At 36.7% G+C, this 26,526-nt stretch overlaps 1 protein-coding gene across 2 annotated transcripts in view; it reads right to left on the reverse strand.

The window, feature by feature from the left end:
- The window catches only part of LOC140164864 (GATOR1 complex protein NPRL3-like), a 37,501-nt gene extending 11,733 nt beyond the window's left edge, over positions 1-25,768 (reverse strand). The window contains exons 1-5 of one of the 2 annotated variants that reach the window (XM_072188245.1): positions 25,603-25,768; positions 13,696-13,789; positions 12,703-12,835; positions 11,912-11,980; positions 11,075-11,228 (exon numbers count right to left, since the gene is read on the reverse strand). In XM_072188245.1, coding sequence (XP_072044346.1) covers positions 11,075-11,228; positions 11,912-11,980; positions 12,703-12,835; positions 13,696-13,789; positions 25,603-25,720 — 568 coding nt within the window. In that variant the 5' untranslated portion in view covers positions 25,721-25,768. Of the gene's footprint in view, positions 1-10,831; positions 10,986-11,074; positions 11,229-11,911; positions 11,981-12,702; positions 12,836-13,695; positions 13,790-25,602 lie in introns of those variants that run through there. The other variant, XM_072188244.1, reaches the window with a different exon arrangement.
- Between the last annotated feature and the right edge of the window lie 758 nt (positions 25,769-26,526).

Genomic DNA, 26,526 nt, shown 5'->3' on the forward strand with positions numbered 1-26,526 from the left:
CTATTGTGCATCACATACGAAAATTTTCAGTTGACTGGTTGCGAAGAAATTATCGATTACATAATGCGCGCATCAAAGCAGTTCATTCCAAGTTTGACCAACAGGCACTTTTTTATACTCGCTCACCGCTTCCTAAAATTTGTGTATCTCTTTAAATTTAGTCCACATTATCTATTTTATAATTCGACAGTGTTACACTGCAAGATTCTCATCTGTGTGACGCCGATGTCACCAGAATGTCACTCCATCGGAAACTACACCTCGGATTTCCATATCGCCGGTCCGAAATAGCCGGGTAGCCAGCCTCCTAGGTTTCTACAGAGTGACTTCGCGGCGCGGTGACTACGCAGGAGAGTCACACTGGTGTGACTACGCGACTGGGCCTGGGTGCTCAGTACCGGCGTTGTGGGTTGCCGGTTTTGCTTTTATTGCCATATTTTTTATATTCTCTTGATTTATTCAAATAATATTCTTTATTTCTTGCTTTTTTACGGGATTAGGAGGGGAAATTGCAAACTGGACTTTAAAAATAAGGGAAATATTAGATGAATAAAAGAAATGTGTTAGTAAAAGAAATAAACATGATCAGTAAACAAAGTATAATTCAATAAACTAATATAATGAATAAAATACATTTTTGTTAATTGGTGGTTATTTGAATAACTAAATGAATAAAAATTAAGAAATAAATAAACAGCAAGAAACCAATAAACTAAGAATGGAAGAAACAAAGAAACACTTGAAAGAAAACAACTTGAGAAAAATTGCAAATAAAGAAGTTAAAAGTAGGAATACTTATAAGAAGCATGTAGGCCTATTCATGAATTAAAATATTAAATGTGTAAAATAAATAAATAATTATAACAATAATAAGTCATAACAAGCATTAATATTTGCGTGATAAAAAATAAGACACAATTTCAAACAAACACTGCAATAGGCCTATATTGATGTGACACCGATTTATAGGCATAATTTGATAACGTAAAAAAATCAACATGAAAAACGAATCAAACTAATAGGCCTATAAAACACCATTTTGAAAAACGGAAAAAGAAAATAGCACAAGCCAAAGTTTTGCATAAACTTACGGCAGTAAAAGTATAAATTTGCAGTAGACCTTTCAGGAAAGTGACAAGAAGTAAAACAAAATGCACGCTAGGCCTATAAATCAATTTTAAATATAACAGAAAAATTCTTGCTTCAAAATAAGTAAAGTTGTGGCAAATCAAAATGTATAAATTGAAAATGCTAGGCCTATAATAGGCATACTTTGCGAACTTCGGCTGAAAATTAATATCTCTTTTAAAACACAATTCGTTTGAAATAAATAAAAGTTTCAATAGGCCTATATAACGTTATCATGCAAAATATGAAAAAATAGGTCTAATTTGATAGCAAAACATGTCATCTAACCACTGAAGTAAACAAAGCAATGATATAAGTTTTGTGGGAAAACAAGCAAACAAATAAACAAAATAAAAACGCGTTTGAAATGAAACAAACAAATAAACTTGTTCAAAGAAAAAACAAATAAACCAAGAACAAGAACTGCAAATAAAACACACACAGTTGATGAGATTATTAAACAGACAGCACGAAAAGAATTAAAATATTATAAAAGAGAACAATAAATAAATGAAACAAAATGAATCAGACGTCTCACAGTTGAAATATAGGCCTAAATGATAAAGAATGCAAAAGCACGATAAAAAAACAAACACGGCAGTAGAACCACAGACCCACTGTGTACAGCATGCATCAATCAATTAATTATAAAACCAACTCATTCCATTCATGAGCGTATACAAGCAGTAAACAAGCATGATACGCGTATTTGTCATCATCAGCGTGTATTTGGTAGATATACGCGCGCGTTCCCAGAGTGTTCGAACTCATAACAGGGTTCGGTCAACGACCTTTCGGCAGCGTAGTCACCTTGAAGTTCGCCGACTGTGCACCGAGCAGGCGACGCATGGGGCACTGGCTACGGAAGTCACTTTGATGTGACTACAAGATGTGGACCACTGTTGGAATCTAGTCAGTGGTGTACCTCATGAGTCGCCGATGCGGCAATCGAGCAGGTAGCACATCGGAGGCTAGCAGTTGTAGTCACTGCGTGATGACACTGCTGCACAGTACCCTACTGCCTTGTTTCCGATGTAGTCACTCTCCTGTAGTGACTCTGTCGGCCACCATAGGGTAGGTTATTCTGGAGTGACGGCGGTAGTGACTTCAGAGTTCCAGTGCGATTTAGTCACTCTTTCACCAGGAATTTTGCAGTGTATGTTATTCATGCTTTCAGTGAAGATGAATGAATAAGTTTGTCCGAGAAAACTTTGATTTCTGCAATTGGAAGCTTTCCAACTTTAATTCTTTAGGTTGTGCAAATATGTTATATTTTAACTTTTCAAATTACATTTTAGCCAAGAATAACAATGATCAAGTGCTTACAGCTTTATGTGTGATTTTTGATACCAAGCAAATTAATGCTGAGGTTTTGAAAGACTTTACAGAACAATTTCTTGGAAATATTCCAAAAACATTAATGGGTGTGAGAAATTTTTTAAGCCAGCTGGAATTCTTTATGCAATAATTCTTTATGCAACATTTATGTCAACATTAACGAAAAAAGATATTTACAAGTACCAAGCATCATCTTACATGCAAGTTTCATTTTCAATATCGGTAGGTTTTCAAATTTGAACAAAACCTAATCAAATGTTTTGCAAGAACAAAATATGGAGCACATTGACAGTTAACCACTAGTACGGATTGTATTGAATGATCTTTCTTTCAAACTTGGAATAAAGTGAATTGACGCATGCATTATGTAATCGCTCATTTCTTCGCAATAAGTTGACCAATTTCAGTAAAATTAATGTACAAGATGCAGAATAACATGGGCTACATGCTGCTGTTTAGATTTGTGGATTCTGATGTCTATTTCTTGACTTACGTCCAAATTCATTCGCCCAGTAAATTTCTCTGGGACACCCTGTATGATACAATTCTGTCTATAAATACAGGCATTATTAAAATCACAGCAATCATATATACTACAGCATGCAAATTATTAAGGTCACACAGGTCATATCATACATACAATATTCTGATAAGTTCTTATTAACCCTAACACTGACCCATGCTTTTTGATATCGGAAGTCAAAGAAGATCCAAATTTTTCAAGAAGAAGAATTTTTGACTTGGCACCCCCGGGATTCGAACCTTTGACCCCCGCATGCCAAGCATACGATCGCGGACCGGTAGCTGCATCGGGTTAGCGCTGCCCGCCAGCAATTCCGTGAGCATATCACACTTAGGGTGATTGCGTCATCGCAGACCCTGGGATGCATGCATGCGCCTAATTTTTCATAGTGGTATTTTGTGGTTTTTACTGGTGTTAGAGTTAAGGACATATTTGCCTTTTTTTTTGTTGGCAGATCATATAAATTGAACAGAAAATTTATTTAGAATTGAGTATCAATTATTTTGTAAATAAATCTCATACTGGAACTAAAATTTGAAACTAACTTTACTGCATCCGATTGATGATGGTGTGATGTTAGATGGCATGGTCCCATGCATGTGAAAATTGGAAGCCGAGCTCCTCCATCACTCTTTCCCATATGTATTCCTAACTCCTCTCTTGAACTACCTCTCGTCACACCATCATCGATCAGATGTCTGATGAAGTCTGATGGTTTCGGATGCAACTTATCAAAGTAAAGATCAAACAAATTTGGATCTTGTGCCTTAATGCAGACCACACTGCAGCAATGTTTATCACAAATATTTCTTACTATATACGGATAACAACTAATTTTAACCATTAAGATGTGATACGGCAAAAGCAAACTGTAAAAATAGAATATTAATATGATTTAAGTTTACAAAATATGTAAAATGGGTAAGGACATTCAAGCATGAAAACACTTGATTAATAAACTTGTATTCTGTGTACATAGTAGACATGCACAATACCATGTCATAAATGTATGACACCCCATCCAGTCTCTTACACCAAATGGCGATGCAACAAATGAAACTTGCTCACATATTAAGTCACATACCACACACACAAGTGGTATATTGTTTTCATTGGTGGATTGATTTGGCATATCGCTCATTCTACAAAATCCGGTGCCAATAGCCTTTTTTCCATTCTTTGGTCCACAAACACTTTGTCGAGCATTTAGGGCATCAAATATGTTGTTTTTCTGGTAGAATTCAACGAGATCTACACGGACATATATAGTTTTCCATACTTTAAATGCTTTCTTCAGCCTGATTAACCCTTGCAAAGGCTCAAAAATCGCTAAAATGCGTTTCCACTGCTCAAGTGTCACATCTAACCCTGAATATTTTCTTTGAATAAATGCGATTTCTTTACATATTTGTTGTTTTTTAATTAGATAACGCACCATCATATTGTTTATCAACATTATTTTTTAGTGATTAAAACATCTTTGTGTAATTCTAAAATAAATTGCACTTTCCACCAAAACGCTGTGAGCTACGTTACCCCTTTTTAACACACGTTATTGGAAAGAAGTAAAACAGAGGTATCAATGTAATTTGGGGTTTTTGAAAGGAAACACTCATAGGTTTTTAAAAATCACAGTAAAAATTGTGATGCTGTAGCATTTTTGGCATAAAAATGTTGTAAACATTGAAATTTCGACCGACCCTGTTAAGATTGGTGAGCTACGTTACCAGGATTCTATAGTATGCACTTGTATTACATGTACTTCCTAATAATATGTGAAAGCTACCAGTGGGCGAACCCCATTTATATTAGAATTAACCGACATAATGTTCTAACGTTCGCAAATCACATTAAAAACCAGTGAACTACGTTACTGTGAGCTACGTTTACGCATCTTCAAAACTTCTATGAAATGGTGAAATCTGTTTTACATTTCACTCAAGTGATCTTTAGTTTGCTTTTTATGACCTTGGATTGAGTAAAACCAGCCCATTTTGTAGTCAGTAACGTAGCTCACATTACATTGAGTTTTAGTGTTAAAAACATCATGACTTCCTGAAAGAAAAATATGCAAGTGGTGTTGGCAATTTTTACATCTGAAAGTAGTGATACATTTACTCTTAAAAAACACAAAAAGCAGGTCTTTTTGAAGAACTTTTATTTTTTCAATTTTTATAGTGGATTGGCACCGGATTTTGTAGAATGAGCGATATGATGATGGTGTATGGCATCTACGTGCTCGTAATGCTGACCACCAAATATACCAAACTTGCCATTCATACTTTTGTCACCTCAAGGCTAGACTATTGCAATAGTTTGCTTGTTGGAATCAGCGAATCACTTTTCAAGCGTCTTCATAATATCCAGCATACTGCTGCACGTTTAATTACCAGGAAACGTAAATATGACTCGATCACAAATGATCCCATTGACATGCACTGGTTAACAATTGAGCAACAAGTTGATTTCAAAATCTTGGTCCTCGTTTACAAATCTTGTCACCAACAAACCCCTGATAACATTTCTGATATGCTCCATGAACAATTTGGTGGCAGATGTCTTTGCTCCAAAACATCATCAACACCCCTATTCATTGAAAAAAGACCTCAACATTCAACACTTTCTCCTGCCCATATCTAAAACAAACTGTCTGAACACATCAAATGCAGAATTCATTGACCTTTTTTGTTTGGAATTGCATATATAAGCATTAATTTTTTCAATATTATGTGTATTTTGAATTAATATCATGTATGTATTTCTTTTCATTTGTTTGCATATGATTGCTCTTTGTATGTGTCCCCAGTGCCATAGTGCAAGTTTTCTTGGTTTTAGGCGCTATATAAGTTTCAGGGATTGATTGATTGATTGATTCGTTGATTGATTGATTGACCGATTGATTGATTGATTGACTGATTGATTGATTGATTGATATATGTATACAGTTCTTAAACTGATGTTCTCAAAAATTTAACCGATCCTGAAGATTTGATTTTAAATATCAAAAAGTTCTAGTGTAAATTTTTCTTACAATACAAAATCCAGCAACAAAATTTAGGGGTTAGATGCCAGAATTTACTTAAAATGTTAACATTTTGGAAAGAGTGACTTTACATTACTGGAGACTGTGGAGAGCCAATTTCTGTCAGCTCTGTGATCAAGGTTAAAGCTGAGACAAATAGGTATATTCGTCTCAGGTTAAAGTAATGGTAATATTTAGAATTTATTCTAAAGGAGGGGCCTATTGTGAGCTTGTGATATTCATTGATTGACTGGTTCTTTTTTGTGGTGGTGTATCAATCTACAGTCCAAGCTGAAAGGCAATGTATAAATGTATTCATAATGCAACACCAGGGGCTGAGTTCCAAAATACTTAAACAGGTCAGAAAAACAAAACTTTAGTATCCATGACGACCAGGAAAACTGTAGCGAGCTGCTGCAGTGACAGAGCCAGGGCTTTTTTCAAGGGGGTTCGGAAGTGCAGGAAAGGGAACTTTTACGGGGGTCAACATTTGATGAAAATGATACAAAATGGGCTAAAAAAGTACAAAAGGCCTACAAATTTTAAATATTGGGTCGCCAGCTCCCCACATGGGGGAGGGGCAAGGGGGTAAGACTTCTCACAGTGGGAGGAGCTGCCCCTTTCCCTCTTTGGCTACGCCACTGGGGAGTTGCACCATCACTGATAGGAGAGACAAAAATGGACCAAATTCACAAAGAACTCATCATCAGTCCCAATATCCAAGATAAAGTCTATTGACATAATTGCATTGCAATGTAAGCTTTTGTGAAATTAGTCCCTGCAAAGACAGGTATCTCATATCATGTTGTGTGCTCAAACACATTGCCAGTCTCAATCCTATGCAGTTATGTTGACATATTGACTATTGGGCACAATGACTTCAATCCTAGGTCTATTAATCCCACTACCATAACTATACAAAACTACTGTATAGCGCGATATTTTAGCGGTGTTCATGATTTTGTTATGAAGTGTCATTTTATTTGTGGTTTCAAACAGCTGCGCATTGCAGCCTATCAATTGAAATGATTTTTGAGGGCTTTTAGATTCACAATTGATCAATTTTCGAAAAAAGCACAAAAATAAAAACCTGGCACAAATTTCCCGCTATACAATAGTACATTGGCATAACCAGAAAGGAACCATATCAAACACCATGGTTTCCTTACTACCTACTATACTTGTTCCATTAACCACCCAGGGCGCTTAACAAAGTCATTTTGGGGCGCTTTAATGTTTTATACTGTTTCCATGATTGCACACATAAAAGATGGCCAAAAGTATGGATTTTATGTGTAGATGGCATTGATTATGTGCTTGATACATACATGTGTAGTTGCATCCTGCACATAATGATGGAGGATCGTGTGTAGTCAATAAGGGCATGGGTGGTTCATGGAAGGAATATGATACTCCAATATGAAAGATCCAGTAATGCCACTGTTAAACTACATTGATAAGAGCTTTCAAATCAAAACCAAAGATTCATTCACCATATTGTCTCCAAGATTGATCTTTCTGACTGTACCTGTTGTGTTTTAAGGCTTAAGCTTGGCGAAAAAGCAGCGAAAAAGTTTTGAAAGCATTCAAGAATGTGGGTAACTGAAACATAAACATATTATTAGCATGCAAAAGACTTGTAATAGGTGAACAAGCAAAGGTTGTCAGTCATTGAAGCCGTTCTTATGATGTGAAGCAAGTACCCATTTTGTCAGAAGAAAAAGTGCAGATCCAGATCATAGAAGCCATTTAATAATCTTATATGTGACATGATCTGGTCCATGGGGGCCAAAGGAGGCATTTTTGAAAATTGAGTTACTATAATTATTACCTTATACAAACAATAGGCTATCAACAAACTGAAAACACCAAAGGTCTAGTATACTTGGTTCTAAAGTTATGAAGTTTTGTGATGTGTATTTTTCTTATGTATTTGATTGTTTTTTACTCCATATTTTTGCCTTTATCTCAGTTTCAAATTTGCCGCCTTTGGCCCCCATGGACCAGATTGTGTCACATGTGCATATACCTCAGTCTTCTTGTTAGTGTAAGTTTAACCATTGATAATCTATGGTTTAACGCGGCTGTGTACTCTAGCCATTGTTTCTTTCTCAAAATTGAGTTTTTATGATATGTTTGTACCTTGTTATGTTTTTTATAAATACAAGGAATGAAAATCCAGATTTGTAAACTCCAACTGCAATATTTTAAGGATTTTATTTCACTATTCCACTCGTGTTTGAAATTGAAAAGGAAAGAAAATCTTTGTTGTACCAGCAAGGTACACTCGCAAGCAACAACTCATCGCGTTGCGTATCGCGCAATTTGTTAACGCACAAATCGCGACCCATACGCGACGCTTATCTGCATGCGTGGCGCATCTTATGGAAACACCACGGAAGCACTGATTTCACAAAAACCTAGTGGTCAAATGGCTCCGTTTTAGCTGATAAAATGTGGGTTTTTTCAAGTTCTTTCCCCGATTTAAATATCAAGTTATGAATGGATTTCGCTCAAACTTCTCAAGGGGCTGTGGATTTACCCGATGTTCACGTAATATAAGTTACAAAAGCGAAAACTGTCGATTCTCCTGTGAGATTCGATGAAAGTGCAAATGTGACCACTTTAAACTTCAACGGCCATTATTTCAATGTTCATTTTCTCGGTAAAATGACGATTTAGGTACACGATAACTCAATAAATACAGCATCTATAGGTAAGCAATTATGATCATCGTAAAAAGCATGATCGACTCAAGAAACTTTTTCTCATTTTTTTATATTTTGGTCTATTTCCGATTTTGGATATCATATTATACAAAAAGACGTTTGTGAATTTTAAAAAGTTCATTTTGATGCCTTATATGGTCAATATCTCAAAAAATAAGGCCAATATCAAAAAAATAAAAAAAAACGTTTTTGGAATGGAGCCTCAAGATTGAGCTAAAAACAAAATAAAATATTTTGGAAAGAGTGTTTTTTGTTATGATGTACCTAACAAATATTGCCAAAAGCTCACTTTTTGTGATTTTCTTCAAAATTGTTGTTTTTACCCCAAATCTGTATTTATATTAAGATTTATTGATGTCTTGCCTTCATAAAAATGTATACTTTTATATGTTTTTGCGAATAATTACAAAGTTATTGCACTTTTACTACATGCATGTCTGAGAGTACACAGCCACCTTAACCTAACTTTTAATAATTGTTAGCTTTTTCCTTTTTATCCAGTTGATAATTTTGTTTTGATTTGCACAATGAAACATGACACTCAGGTTTGCAGGGTTTAATTATATCTTATTGTCCTTCTTTTGATTTGAACTTTCATCTTTGATCTATACACTTCTGAATACAGAAATGTAGAATGGAAGAAAGAAACGGGTGAGGAGCATGTCATGCATAATTTGCTAAGAAGACAGGTACAGGTGTCTGCAAACTCTTTAACAGTTAGTTTTACCAACTGTATGTTCTATAATCTTTTTATGTATTTTGCAGGGCCCTGTGTTAGACCAGCTTCGGCTGAATCGGGCAACCCTGGGTAAACATGTAAATAAATAATAAATAAATAATGCAGAACTGTAATTTAATCTCAATTTAAAACAAACAATGGGCTATATATTGATTTGAATTTGAAGTCCATACACCCCTATAGAAGACATGACCTTTATCTTCCACACAGGGAGTGTATATTTCATGTGTGGGGTCATTCATTCAGGTAATCCAATTTGAAATTCACACTCCTTGTGCAGAAGACTAAGGTCGTGTCTTTTATAATGGTGTATGGATTTCAACTGGAACAGCCCAATCAAGCAAATATTTTGTAAATCCAGAAATGGTTCAAAATGTGTGTAAAAAAACCTGGTAATGACAGGTGCTCAATGAAATGAATACAATCATGCCTAGTGCTGGAGTGACCAGTGTTCGATTTTCATCTATTTTTTTGTGTAGCAAAAACTGCTACTCACTTTCAGATTTGAGTAGCAATTCGAAAATTGTGAGTAGCAGTTTGTTTTCACCATATTTTGTGGATTTTTTGTATACCTTTTACCATCGCCAAAACATTTCTATATACTTTCAGGGGAATTCTGGCCATAACTGTATCTATCGTCTTAATTTCTTCCTTGCAAGTTTCTAGACAAATGCAGTGGCCAGTGATCAATTTTCGTATATTTTTTGTGTAGCAAAAACTGCTACTCACTTTCAGATTTGAGTTGCAATTCCAAAATTGTGAGTAGCATTTTGCTATGCTAATCCAGGTAAATCGAACACTGGGAGTGACTGACTGACGGACTGACTGCGGGTTAAACAGTTTTTTGATACACATGTATTCTTGTTTATCTTGTTTTGATTCTTGTTTGGTATAACCAGGAACATAATATGGGAGGTTCTAAAATACTACAAAATGTTATGGACACATCATAAAATCATTCCAAATAAATCAAGCTCTGCCCTGATTTATGAATTTCTAACTCAAAATCCAAATTCAACCAAATCCAATATGACCGTCCCCAAGATTATAATTATCATCTGCTGTTTAAAATACAAATAAGGGTATTGTAAATCTTAATAGTAATATATTATGGTGTTAAATACTGCTTTTTAAAAAGTTCAAAATGACAAGTGAGACCATGCCCAAAATGTGATATAATAACACATGGACTTCACAAATCAATACAAAGCAAGCAACAAACTATTTGTAAGCTAAATTAGGCAATACTGTGTGTGTGGTACATGCAAGTTGATGAAGAACTAAAATAAAAGGAAAACATTTGAAGCAGAAAGCAAAGCAAAAATGTGGAAGAAATTAATGAATGTGAGAACCTTCCGGAAGCGCCATGACCTCGTCGTACACAGACACCATTGTGATCGCTTGGTGACTCAAATACCCACAACGTCTCTGCTCATGCTTCAGAGCTAATGCTAGTCTCTTACTCAGGTCTTGATAACACTGGACCAATGAATTGTCTGCACTAGCCTTTTGATAAAAGTAAGGAGAAAACAAGATAGAAAAGTTAACGCATGCACCATCTACGCATTGAATATCAAGACTGCATAAAGACTAACCTTCTGGTAGTGAAGCTACTTCATCGTGAACAGTAAGCATTGTAATGGCTTGGTGGCTAAGATACCCGCACCGGCGCTCTTCATGTTTCAAGGCCAGGGATAATCTCTTGCTAAGGTCCTGATAACATTGCACTAGGGAGAAATCGGCACTAGCCTTGAAATGAAACACAACCTTCTATTAATTCTCTGTCTATGGTTTTCTTTTCAAGATTACCCACCTGGCTATCATGTCGTCTTCATTTACGGCAAACTAAAATTATGATATGTTTCAGTAAATTTACTGAACAAGTGACTCAATGTTCCAAATAGTAGCCTAGCTCATATTCGTAATATATCCGCCTTTACCCCCCATAAATGTATGTTCTATTTGGATACCATACACATAGCTCCAGTATGCCTAACCACATTCATTAATTAACACACTCAATGTGTCTCATATTCAGACAACCATGGCTATAATCAACATGACTTGTATTTTGTATGCAGCATTTGCAATAAGTGGTTGTCCATTTACATTCCTACATAAAAAAGGGGTGACACCATCATTCATCTCAGATAGGCAAATGTTGATACAAATGTAACTGAAGAGTATAAAAAGTCCCATTTGGTAAGCTAATCAAAGAACAAAAGCTGACTTGTGAAAGCAACATTGCAATTTCCTACAGGGGCTGGAAAAACATTTTGCAAACAGGCAACCAAAACATCTTGTGGACACCCTAACATAGAGACCTGGTCATGATCATCCAGTCTTATTTTTAAATTCAAACACTGCTTGTATGCATTGAATTTTAGGTCAATCTATGCTTTTATGTAAAGGATTCATAATTGAGAACTTACATGTAAAACAAACACCAAATTGAACATAATCATGGTAGGGCTTTCACGGTTTAAAGACGTCTCAAGAAACTAAAAAAAAGATGAAAATAATTCTTATTTATACTTTCAGTGCTGGTTAGTAAACTGGAAAAAATAATGACAATAACAACAAACAAAGAAAACTAATGTTTAGATCCAAGGAACTTGGAAGTTATGTACGAGTATACAAACTTTTTTAGATTTCCAAGTCAATTTTGTCAAAATATGGTCAAATTGTATCTGATCCAACTGGAATTCAGCAATTGTCCAGTTTTTGGCTGGATTCTAACATGTATTGGGCATACAATTCCATCAATTAGAATTGAGATATCAGAGGCATCTTCCACTGGGGAGTGTGTATCTAAAATAGAATTGCTCAATACATGTATGCAAGTCAATATCAAATATGTTGGTTTTAGAGTTTTAGGTTTTATTATTTCAAAGCAAAACATTATGTCCAACTTTCACTGTGTATTGCAATGATTAACTGCCTTTGCTCCAGGCTGCCTGGTGCACAAATGGATTAGCTATAAGGTTTAAAAACAAAGTCAGCCATTGTGTGCTCCAAACAACCAATGCAGTTAGTCTTTGTGTGGGCCAATCAGGTGATATGCTGCTAACTTACGTGCCGACATCACCGGTGTAGTCATTATGCAATGACCATAGTGTTTGCTCTTAATACCCAGATATGCTGTGTAGAAAGAACTGTCAGAAAGAGCACATATCTAGAAAAAACTATTTTACCACAAACCTATCACTACTTCTAAACATACCCATTTTGTGTTGACATCTTGTACCAAGGTTGGCTGACCCACAAACTTGACATCATCTATGGTCAGCTCAAATCGCCGATCACATAGTCCAGTCTTTGTTGTCAAAATGTTGGCTAAAATCTTGTCTGAATATCTAGAATGAGAGTAAAACACATGACCATTTCTGTCTTGGTCCACCCAACCAGCCATCCATAAATTCATCAAAGTATCCTGCATTACATGTATCTTCCGGTCACTCATTCCTGCAAAGACTCAAACCCATGGTCTAGTCTTGAAATATGAGCACGCTAGTGCATAGACCAATAGAAGACTTTACGGTCTGGTCTATGACACTAACACACAGTATGTCAAGATTAACCATCACAGTGAATAAGGACTGTGGGGACCATCCCGCACCAGAATCTACCATACCAATTCAGCTAACTGGACTACCTTGAATTTTACTATATAACAATTCCACAGAATAATAAATACCAGACATGATTCAAACAAATGTGTTTCAATTGTCATTCTGAAATACTTGTAGCCTATAAGGCCAAGTAAAATAAAAAACATGTTTCATGTCCGGGTTTTTGAAAAAAAGGAGGAAGAGGGGGCTTTTTATTTTTTATTTTTTATTGCAAAATCGGTGTAAATACCCATAATTAGAGCTGTTTTAGCATATACAATGATGCCTGGAAAAAGGAGGAGGCCCCTTTTTATTTGTTGTTCTGAGAGATAGGCTCCCTCTAACTATCACAAAACCTTATAAAAGTGTTTCTTGTATATTAGCAAGGCTATAGAAAGAATCTCTACTTCCTAGACATATTTTTTGAAAAGTAATAAATGAATTTCAAAAAATAAAAATGAAGAAACCTCAAAAAAGGAAGCGAGAGGGGACGTGAAACATGTTTTATTTTTTATTTGGCCTAATATCATGGTTGCCATTTCAATTGCCGTACCATTCCACTTGGGTTATTGCCTAGGGTTCTATGCTGCAAGCTAGACTCTTACCCAACAAGCTGACCATGTTTAATACTTGAGGCTGGTTTCAGGTCATTTGGGTCTTCTTCTTCAACATGAAGTGCATATGGATTACTTGGCCGACCTGTACAGATATTATAAATTTATTTACATTAGTTGTTTTCATTTTGTTTTTATTTCACAGAAGCCGTACATATACATGTATTACCATAGGGTTCTTCCAATACATACTGATCATTGCCTTTACAAAAATATCTGACTATATAGTTCATGGCTTCCTCAAGGCAGTAATTTGGATATTATTTTTTATCTGATTCATGTAAAAAGGAGCAGTTTTTGAGAAAATCACAAAATTTTATTTTATTTTACTGCCTGAAGGCATATGGACTATAGTCCCCAGTGACACCACATACTTTTCAGTTATTTACTGACCTGATATGTATATTATGAGTTTCTACAAGAATGAATAGAAATACAAAAGTGATGAGCAATGCATCACTAAATTCCGGTGATTGATCGCTTTCCATTGACCAAAAGTGATATATCCCAATCTCTCAGGGGCTGTGCAAATCTTTATGAATTCTCAAAACAGTCTGCCAAAAAATATCTGATTTCTCTCTGGCTACATAATGTTTATGTACAAAAAAATTCTTGCAGATACTTCGTTTAGCAAAAATATCGCCAAATTTGAATTTGAATCTGGTGTACCGTAGAAAAACTAGAATGGGGTCAATAGGGAAACGGGGGTCAATAGGGACAAAAGTGAGAAAAGTTTTTGAAATCCTATTTTTTCACATTTGGTTAAGACAGCGTTCAAGCTTTGACTTACGCAGTTTGGCAGACAGAATGGTGGGAACTTTAAGTGAAAGATATCCTACTAAAAGGAACATTTTCTGGGGTGAAATTTTGTGTAGAAACTGAATCTGACATAAAAAATGCATAATTGTCAACTTAAAAATTTTCCCCATAGCACTGTACAGGCATATTTCTGCCCGAAGTCCTCAAATTTGAGCGAAAATTGGCGCAAAAAAAATAAGTCCTTCAAAACTGGGACTCTCAGGGCTAAACAAATATAAACTTGCTCTAGAGGAAGGTCTTGGCTATAGCAAGTTTATATTTGTTTAGACTTAAACCTCACAGTTTTGAAGGACTTATTTTTTTTTGCGAAGGCCTTTATTTTTTTCACACCCGCCAAAATGTTAGGGGTAGGGGTAACATATTACTAATTTAATTTTTGTCAGTACATATAACCGAGTCAAGTTTTATACCACTATTTAGCTAGTGAAATACTGAACATAAAAACACAAAAAGCATCTCAATAGCTCATACCATTGGGGAGTTATGGCTTTTTCAAGCTCAAAATTAGGCGAAAATTGCACTTTTCCCCAAATCAATTGTCACCCTGACCCCCAACTTTCTAACCCTGTTACAAAAATAAAGAAACAGATTTATCCCATGTAATGATTTGAATATCACAAATGTACCTTTGTCACATAATTAGCATAAAAAATTAGGCACCACTCAGTAGTTTTCATGTTCATACACTCACAGGAAATTAGCAAGTCAAAATTTTTGTCACCCCAAAATGGCCATTTTCGCCAAAATTGGACCAAAAATGAATTTTTCTCAAAATCAGTGAAAAATAAGGGTTTTAAGTGCCAAAATCTGAAAATATGTGACATTTTACCCCTAGAAACATTGAAGCAATCAAGAATTTTGACTGTTTTCACCCCTAAATATTTTTTTCACACGCGTGTCCGCCAAATGTAAGTCAAAGCTTGAATGCTGTCTTAACACTTCTTTTTTCTATTTCCCCAGGTTGAAAGAGCAATCAAACAGTGTTTAGAAAATGGTTCAGCAGATGTGAAAAAGCTGCTACTCTGAAAAACGGTGTGATCAAAACTTTCCTTAGAGAGAGCGTAACGCAATGGTTAGGGTACTTGCCTTTAGTGCATGAGGTCCCGGGTTCAATTCCCGGCAGTGGCTATTTGCTGGGATATTGACTTGGAAGAAAAAAAAAGTCTAAAATTAGTTGGCAACTTCTGTAGATTAAATTCAGACTTCTGCTCTCCCCATGGTTCATTTAGAATTGGGTAAATGAATCATGAAAGTAATCCGTCCTTCGGAGGGGACGTTAAGCCGTATGCAGAGAGTCATACCTGTACATGTATTTTGCAGCCAGTTTCGAAAAGAGTATGGTGTTCCCTACCCGTCCCGGGGTTCAAATGGACCCCAATGGAAATAAGCTTCAATAGAGGCTTTCTTGGGTTATCCAGGGTTGTCAAAACCCGAACAAATCAAATCAAAAAAAAAATCCTGCTCCCATGGCCACTATTTAAAGATATGAGCTAGAAATGCACCAGACCCTAGCCTGTTAGGTCCTACAATTTACTCTGAAAGATAAAATTTAAGCATAGGGAAAATGCGTTATTTTTAGAGTAAAATGCACGTGCTAATTTTTGAAAATGCATAATTTGCACATTTTTACCAAAATGCATGATTTTTCTCCCCAAAAAGTTCAAATATTTTTACTGTTTTTCTTTTTTTTCTTGCAAATTTTTACACGTAAATTGCTACATGTATTGTCTTTAGTTTTTTTAACATGGATTGTGTTGCAGATCATTATGGATTCTTTGATTAGAGAAAACTTTAGGTTTTTGGGAAATAAGTACCAGTACTTGAAAAATGTTTATTTTGGGCAAATCTTAAATTCGCGGTCAGACACATTTTCCCTGTCCTTAGATTAATTTAGTTATTGTGACAGGATTTTCAGAATAATTTTTTTAAATTATTTTCAGGTAAATGTCATATAATCTGGGGTGAATAGGGCCTAATAAAAATAAAGTTTGGTTTCCGGTAACCCGACCGACCGTGTAAAACCCTTGCGACTCAAGTAATTTTATCCAATTTTTGGGGGAAAAAAAATTTTTTTTTTTTTTTTTTTTGTACAAGTTTTTTTATGTTTTTTCCTACCCATACACAAACTCTAACCCACCCCAAATCTTACTACAGATATATACAAATCCACCCAAGCCCAACTAACCTAAAACCCTTGCCCCAACCCTAAAAGGGAATTAGGGGTGATTGAAACAGATTTCACCTAAAAATCAGACCTACAATATTTTATCTTATTCAAATTTCATTTTGTTTTTTCTGACCTTACACAAACTATAACCCTTTTCCCAAACCTTACTATAACTCACCCAAGGCCAACTAACCTAAACCCTTGCCCCAACCCCAAAGAGGGAATTAGAGGTAAATTGATTTCACCTAAAATCGGACTTAGGCATGTTTAGTGTTATTAAATGCATGAATATAATTATGTCAATAAAGTTTCAATTACCTTATTTAGCCTCATCTCATCAAAATGGCTATTTTAATGGCTAATTATATTAAGGAGAAACCTTTCACATAATTTTGGAAATTTCAAAAAAAAAAATCTAAAATTCTGAAAATACAAAGAAAATACATTCGAGTGCACAAGTTTTTTTCTTCTGGGTAAGAATTTTTTCTTTCATTCAACAGCTTTTTCCTTGCAGGTTAGAAATTTGATAAACTAGCGGTCACCCGTCTTTCGCGATCAGGGTCTTTCGCGGTTGGTAAATTTTGTTATATTTTGTGTACATGTAAATGTTTTATTTAATGTGATCAATGGTATGAGAGTATCTTTTCCATATAAATCAATGGCTTGAAATTGCAATTAGATCATGATCGAAGCAAGTCTTCTTGCCACCATATCATATCCACCGTAAGAAGTCTTGCCCCTGTGGGATGCTGGCCACCCTACCACTGTAGATTTTCAATGGGGTCTTTTATGAACGACCCATACACATACACTGTGAAAAAGTCCTGGCTACACCGCTGTGCAGCTGAAACAATTTTATTCACATTTCCTTACACTCTATTTCATATAAAGTTATGATTTTTTTTGGCAACCCTGATTAATTTGTCCTTCAAAAGTTTCACTTACAAACTAATTCAATAAACAAACACTCTACTGTTGACTATAGGTTCTCAATAAAAACACAGAATACATGCTAATGTTGATAAATTAGTTGAATAAACAATAGATGTTAATTGAGTTTCTACTGTGTCATGTAATAGTTGAGACTACAGGCATACTTCTACTGTGTCATGTAATAGTTGAGACTACAGGCATAATATCCTCACACCGATGACAGGATCAACATTAGTGTATTGTGTTGGCATGAAAAGTTTTAGCATGCAGGTACTCTGCTAGTGGCTTTGAAACTAATTAACATAATTTGACACCCTTAACGTAAACAAAAACAAAATTGGACGTTTTATTGGGGTGCGGACAACTTTACTCTCACATACGCAAAAATCTGTTTTCGAAATAATGTAAAACGAGGAGTTTTAGCCTTACCAAGTCGCCAAACTCAGTAATTTATTATAGATAGGCCCATGCATGAATTTTGTATATGATGACCTATTTATCAAATTTCTAACCTGCAAGAAAGAAACTGTTGTATGTAAGATAAAAATTCTTACCCAGAGGAAAAAAAACTTGTGCACTTGAATGTATTTTTTTTTGTATTTTCAGAATTTTAGAATTTTTTTTTGAAATTTCCAAAATTCTTTTAAAAAGGCTTCTCTTTTATTATTTAGCAAGTATAGCAAATTCGATGAAATGTGGCAAAATAAAGCAATTAAAACGTTCATGTATTCAAAAATATAAAAAATTAAATATAGGTCTGATTTTCAAGGTGAAATCAATTTCTCTTCTAATAAGGAGGTAAGGGCAAGGGTTTTGGATTAGGTTAAAGGTTAGTTTAGCTTGGGTGGATTTGTATAGTTACATGTATACATGTCGTAAGGTTGGGGTCCCGGGGGGGGGGCCACTGCCATTACAAGGTGAACACCATGCTCGTGTACAAAAAACATGTAAAAGGGTAGTTTTTCACAGACAGGCGATGTCTGCTAGCGTACAGTGCAAAGTTCTGCAAAGGGTGCCACCGTGCCAGAATCGCCAAAATCGGGAAAAAAGGGTATACTTTTACAACAGCTTGGATGCATTTAAAGGGTAGGGCCTATATAGGGTGATTCGGATAAGAATGGACCACCTATATTATAAAGTATGTTTAAATGAATAAAACACAATATATTTACATGAATTATGGTAAAATTGTTCTTTTATTTGAAGTTTATGAACTGAAGAACTGAATGTTTACGAACTTTTCCCTCCCTGGTTCTTTATCACTTTACGGCAGGCCCGGGGTCACTCCCATTGTGGCCTGTACACCATCCGTAATAATGAAAACGCGTAAAAAGGGTAGTTTTTCGTGGGTAAGCACGATACGCACGTAACGCGTTTAGGGTGTCAAAAACATGAAATATTGGAATAAAAGGGTAGCAAAATTGCAATTGCTAATACGCGGAAACGGAATAAAATCCCTGTTTAGGTTATTGTTTTAGCCAAGGGTTAAAGCCTTGTTTAGGGTGCTTTTCAAAAGTTGATTATCGCGGATGGTGTACAGGCCACAATGGGAGTGACCCCCGGAACAGCAGGGATTCTTCCACCTATGATCTCCCTCGAGAAGATTCGGAAGAATCATATGACCTCCCAATTTCACATAATCCCATTCATCCTTGATTTTTTTGACCAGCATGTTCTTGTTTGTGGCAAATGGGGGACAGTAGCCTTTCTCTTCCATTATGGACCACACATTTTCAACTGGATAGAGGTCAGGGCTGTTTCTTGGCCAAAATCTCGTCCCAGTATGAGGGAAATATGTGACTATTTTCCTTTAAATCAAGGATGCACCCGGAAGTTATTTGTTCACACTACATAAAATGGTCTGAAAATGAAAAAATATTGCCCCAATTTCACGGAGAAAGTTTCTAAATGGAGGCTGATACATGTATGTTGTCTTGAAAATTCATTGACACGCAGATGTTTAGTGCTAATGATAACTACCTGAGGGCAGCATAACTGATCATCTGCCTAGTCCATACTTATCCGAATCACCCTATATTTAACTATTCATGAAAATAAAACATTTGAGACATAATCGGGTCGTAATCAATCGTAGCTAATCATGTTTTGTGCCAGTGACCCGGTTCGGTGACAATCCCGACTTCTGTTTACATTCTATGATTCTATTTTTAACCCAGCGAGGCAGCGACAATCCCGACTTCTGTTTACATTCTATGATTCTATTTTTAACCCAGCAGAGTTGTCGCAATTGAGCAATAGCGGGACCCCTGATAAATTAGGGATAACCCCCATACAGGCGAAGGTACTACGCACACTGTCTCTACATATTTCTGCACGATATTGACCTGGGAACTTAGGCTAACATACGGTGGTTCTCCACGACATAAACGGGAATTCATCCAGCAAAGGCTAACTTGAAAAGGGTATGATTTCAGACTTGATTTGAAAATACTTGTTTAGTGTGGGGAAAACATGACAAAATACTTGTTTAGGGTATTATGAGATCGAAGGATAATTACTTGTTTAGGGTCCATTTTGAAAGTCCATACATGAGCATGGTGTCCACCTTGTAATGGCAGTGCCCCGGGTTGGGGTGGGTTAGAGGGTTAATAGATTGCATCATAGATCAAAAAAAAATTCAAAATATTTTTTTTTTTCCTACCTACCGTCCCAGTTTTTTTCAGCAATGTAACCAGAAACCAAAAATTATTTTTGTTAGCCTAGGGACACCCCTACCACAACTACCTTTCCACCACCACACCCTACCCTTAACCCACTACCCTCTCCAGCCTGCCCCACCACCCTAACCCTACCACCACCACCCTCATATCACCCTACCGCACCACTCCCTGATCCCACTTAGACTGCTCAGTCATTTATCTATTGGTCGTTATATGACTATCATTTGAAGACTGAGTTCGTATGATACATCTTCCGAGGAGCAGTTTCAGACAATAGCTCGGGATTATTGGGGCAGAGGTTATCTTTTGAATTCTTTCATGACCATTGAAGCATAGTCATGCCTGTCAAGGACACTCGGCGTGAATTGAAAGACCATGTCACTCGCCACAAAAGAATGTCAAAGGTCATAAAACAACAATTTGGTGTCTTTCCGCTCCTCGGAATATGATGTTTTTAAGTCTAGGACTAGATCCAGGGTCAGAAATTCGGCGAGAATCCGAGAATCCATTCTCACAATTAGATTCTCGTCAACAAAATTGCAAGAATCTAAATGGAGTCTCGTAAATATTTCCGTTTATCAGGCAAAGTTATATGGCGAGAATCCATGGATTCTTGCAAAATTCCACTGGGAGAATCCAAACAGATTCTCGCACTTGGTTGCGAATTTCTGACCCTGAGATCCCACTAGCCTCACTAGCACTACATGCACCTACCACCATCCTACCCCACTACTCCCACCACCCTACCCCTACCACCCCTAAGAGAATATACATGTACAGTGTGTACTCCCCTACTTCACCCTACCATGTCCATATCACTGCCTGACCCTACACCTTTCCCCAGCACTCCACCATCTTTCCTACCCCACCCCCACAACCCTATCCACTACCCCTACTCCTGTAATTAAAGACAGAGATAAAAAGAATGTATCGTGTCTGATATGTCACTGTCAATTACGACCCTTGATTGGTTTACACAGGTTAATAAGCGCGTAAAAGGAAGACCGATCTATCTGGTGCTGATCGGAGAAAAGGAATATCAGACAATGGCCAAAAATTACGTACCTTTACAAGGCAAAAAGCAGCTTTTCTAGGCATTGCGGACATGGTGCCTTCGGTTAAGAAAGTTATACCCAGTGTGGGCAAGTCATACGTCAGTATATGACTTGCCCAGCATAACACCAAAGTATCTATATAACTTATAAGGTGGACAAGCTGTCAAAGTTGTTTACATTCCAAAACATGATATCTGCACCAGTTATGAAAATTCACACACACCTACATGTACCACCTTCAAAATGCACTAAAAACCCTTATTCCATATCTGAAAAATATGATCCCCAATTTGTACTCACTTTGTTAATGAAATTCTACATGTCCACCTGTCTGTGTCCAGCTGAACATGTTCACTGTATATGTGCCAAAACATGACCTTTCAAAACCTTCAACAAAGCTTGTGAGAGCATATGTTATGCATGTGCAGCCAATGCATGTTTAGCAAGAGACTACACTCATTTCTGCTGATGTGGCAGTAAAGCACATGGACTAGGTCATGCAGGTTATGCCTACATTATGTATGAAGTATCTCATACTCATAGTCACAGCCTCAGTTCAGGGTATAGGGTGGAATAAAACACACCTCTGTGAAAGGTCAAAAGGTTAAGGGATTGTTTTGTCAGACATTTTGGGAGCCAGTTTTGATCACCACCATTTCAGGCAGGCATAGACCTTAAGCATCATATTTCGAGGCGCGGAAAGACACCAAATTGGTGTCGTATGACCTTTGACATTCTTTTGTGGCGAGTGACATGGTCTTTCCCCGGGGTCTTTCAATTCACGCCGAGTGTCCTTGACAGGCTTGACTATGCTTCAGTGGTCAATGGTCATGAAAGAATTCAAAAGATAACCTCTGCCCCAATAATCCCAAGCTATTGTCTGAAACTGCACCTCGGAAGATGTATGGTAAGAACTCAGTCCTCAAATGATAGTCATACAGGGTTCAAAAGAAATAACTCCCCCCCTAAAATTACAAAACATTTCTTTGCATAACTTGACATACATTTTGTTGATTTGAAAAATTCAAAAAGCTGTGAATAGAAGAATCGCTTTTGCAACCCTCCCAAAGTTGTTTCATTTGCAAAAACAATATTTATGGTAAAAAATAATCACATTTTCCAAAAATGATGTTTTCAGAAAAAGTTGCACTTTACGACACTATTATGTGCAAAACGTTCTCGATAATAATGTTAAGGTTGATTTAATTCTCGGTTTTTTCCTTCACCTTTCTGTCGCTGATCCGTCAGGCACCTATGCAACCATAATTCAGTGCAAAACAAAGATTTGTTGAACTTAATTTTGACGTAAAATGAGATTTTCTTTGAAGTTTTTAACAGCAGTTGTTTCAAAAATGGTAAAATCACTAGGAAAAAGAAATGAGCTATCCACGCATACATTTGACCAAAAGGGTGAACATTTACCTGTATTGGGTCGGTTGAAGCATCTTGCATTTTGATTTAAAATGATGACTTTCTTGGATAAATGTGTAACACGCTACATGGATCGAATCCATGGGTTCCTACAGTCACCCATGGAAAACAGGGTACTGAAAAACACTACATGTACACAATGTCCACATCAGCCATGGTTGGTTTTGTTTACATTGCATTAATTCCCTCAGAACAGGCAATACAGATTCCAGACAGATAAAACTTACCTAATATCCGTTTTAGTTGCCCTTAATAACTCCAAATTGACAAGACATTAAATTCTATTTGCTCATTTTCATACCAAAATCAAGGAAAACATGGTTTGTTTATTACAAAATAACAGGAAAATCATACAGTTCATTTCTGGTCAATTGCAGCAGGCCACTTGAGATAATCAATATTGGTACTTCAGTGGCATGGTTGGTTGGTTGGTCAGTGACTTCTGCTCATTGTAAGACTGACAGTAGCTGACAGTGTTGTAAACTTGATTGCATAACATTAAGATTGCCAACTTATATCCTTTGTATTTGAGTTGTCAAATTTATGGATTCCTGTCAAATGAAGTAAACAGTATTTAATGTCAACAAAACATGCTGCTGCAGAACTCTATGCCTGTGTGTGTGTGTCTGAGGGCCGATGACCGGGCCGATGACACACATTCGATGGGTGTAGTAACACGCATGATGTGGCCACAAGAGATTGGCTGCATGCAGTTAATTGGCTGGATGCTGACTTACAACCTCCAATCTCTGTTGGCTATTTCTCCTTTTCATGTACGCCTTTATTCAAGAGAGCCGTTGCTATAGATCTTTGCAACTGTTTCAGTCTACTTTGCAAATAAATTTTTCATCTCTTCTAGCCAACGAAAGAAATAAGCATCACACTACAAACCTTATTTCTACGCCTATAGTGATTTTACCAATTTTGAAACACCGACTGAAAATCCCATTCATGTCAAAATTCATGTCAATGAATCATTGTTTTATACTGAAAGATGATTGCATGGGTGACTGAGTAATTGGATACATAAAATTTAAGAAAATAAACTAACAATTAAATCATTCAAAACATTGATCACGTTGATATCGAGAACGTTTTTGTACATTACATGTATAGGATGTTGAAAAGTGCAACTTTTTCTGAAAGCATCATTTTTGGGAAATGTGATAATTTTTGACCTACAAAAATGATTTTCAAAACAAAAGAAAATTGGGAGGGTAGCAAAAAGATTCCTCTATTCACAGGTTTTTAAATTTTTCAAATCAACCAAATATATGTCAAGTTATGCAAAGAAATGTTTTGTAATTTTAGGGGGGGGGGGAGTTATTTCTTTTGAACCCTTTATAACGACCAAAAGATAAGTGACTGACTATCATGATTAGGTACATGTATACATGTATACATGATACATGTATACCGCCGTTCTCCGGAACGGCGGTATACTAGAGCATGGCAATCATTCTTCGGCGAATGTGGTCGGTTTTCACTCATTGTTCACAATGTGACATGCACAACAAATACAGCCCCCGAAATGGTCTACTTTTAGCAAGCCATAACTCCGAAACAGTTTAGTCAAAGTTAAAAATGCGATCCCCAACCCTTTGCTTACCTTTGGGACGAATTTGCTGTAATTTCCGCTAGCTCCGTGTTGAAAAATGTCCGGTACTTGCCCGGTACAAACATAGAAATAGCCACACCGCTTCAGTCCTGGCAATGAATATTTCTTGCGTAAATCAATGGTTCCAACGTGGGCATCACGATGATAGTCTCCTACACAACCAGATTGTGTCGGCCTGACGATCGTCGATCCTAATCGCTAAAGTGAGGACAGCGTGAGCTCTTACCTGCGTAAAAGTCTGTTCGCCAAAGGCCATTGTGAATAAGGATGATTGACAGCCCGTATATTGGGCGGAGCCATTATGCCCATATTAGGTGCATATATTACGGCGGACAGGTTGCGCTGTCCACTGACCCTGACTGTTCGTCAGGTAGACAGGCCGTGACGTGGGTACATGTACAAAGCAGGGGATGCGACTGCGAGCCGCCATTTTGACACGTGGTATCTACTCTTCAGAAAAATTACTTTTGTTGACGTTTTATATCAAACAATTTTCGATAACGGATTTCTACTAGGATTTTAATTTTTATTAATGAAGGTACATGTAGTTTTGAGGAATAACACGGGATGTTTTGAGTTTTATTACAACTGGTGGTGTAGGAAGGTGAGTGAATTCGTGAATGAGGCCGGGATTGAGGTTTTGTTGTTTCAACGATCCGATAGTAGGATACTAAACGTAGGCTAAAATGTCTAATGACGCCATGTTTACATGAAAACATTAGCTGCTGCGAGGTCAGTGTCGTTGAATTCGTTACCTAAATTCCTTTCAGGATATTCTGATTTCACTTATTTATGTGTACGAATGTGCTCCATACAAACTCAAAAGTATGAATGCAAGGTGTTACTGCTGACAATAGAAACATTGTTGCAAAGTCATTAAAAACGGGTATGTGCTACAGACGTTCTTTCCCCGAAACGAGAGACAGGCCAGTAACGCAGTCTGTATCATGATCATGTGAGGACTGAGTTCCGCAGTCTACATTCAGGCAATGAGGCATGTTGCAAGTTACAAGCAGGACACATAATTTCAGGATTATTACTACAAATTTGAACCAAAGGTTTCCAGACACATAATACAACCAAGGAAGCTTACTTGAAACAAGTTTATGATAAAAATTAAAATGATGTAAATTTATTTTATTTTAATTCATGAAATAGTTTTTAAGCTTACTCATATTCATCAGGGTAACTTACATTTTTGTACTATTTCTTTGCTTTCTTCGACGTGAAATGGATACCTGAAGAGAAGCTTGTCTCCTTTGGACCCTGATGATACTAAAATAACACTTAAAGGAGATGATTTTGATGACATCTTACCACAGACTTCAAGCTTACTGTGTACTCACAAATACATCATGTATCATGCATGCAAGAGAGTGTTTGAATATTGATTAGATGACGTAGTTAATATATTTTTATTTAGGCCAACCAAAAATATTGTTACGTTACCTTTTCCCAAGAGTGAAAAGCGGAAGGGTTGACAACCCGGGTTTTGACAACCAGCTATTTAGCCTACCCATAGAATCTGAAGTGGCCTACCGGACAATTATGTGATCAAAATGCGGGTAAATAAATCATCCTGCTTTCTATGTTGAAATATTGTGAAAACATTTAAAGTATATAAATCTTTCAGGTTCCCGGTTCAGGTTTAGGTTCAGATTTAGGCCTATTCAGAACCGTATCATTGCTAAAGGTCTCAAATTAGGGAACGTTCATAAATACTTAATTTGGTGGGGGCTGGAAAATTTTGATTTTGGTATCACGGTCAAAACTTTGTACCCCCAGACTGTCTATATTTTAAACGTTTAGACCTAGACTCGATCCTCCAGTCCTCGAATACTCACGCACGGCCGCTCCACTGTGCTGAATAAGGCAACGTGAAGGATTGTGGGTAAAAAAGGCGCCGCCATTAGAGGCCAGAAGGATTCAGGCTAGTTTAGACCCCCTCTTTATGGACTCAAAACTTGTTTGACCCCCCCCCACTTTTGTATACACCCAAACTTTTTGTAAAGTAACCCCCACCCCCACCCCCACCCCGCACACGTAATGAAGGTATACTTACAGTATTCTTGTTTCCACTATCATTATAGGTAATGCTTTATTTTACTAGTGGTCCAT

The sequence above is a fragment of the Amphiura filiformis genome, chromosome 11 (genome assembly GCF_039555335.1).
Source record: "Amphiura filiformis chromosome 11, Afil_fr2py, whole genome shotgun sequence".
NCBI lineage: Eukaryota > Metazoa > Echinodermata > Ophiuroidea > Amphilepidida > Amphiuridae > Amphiura > Amphiura filiformis.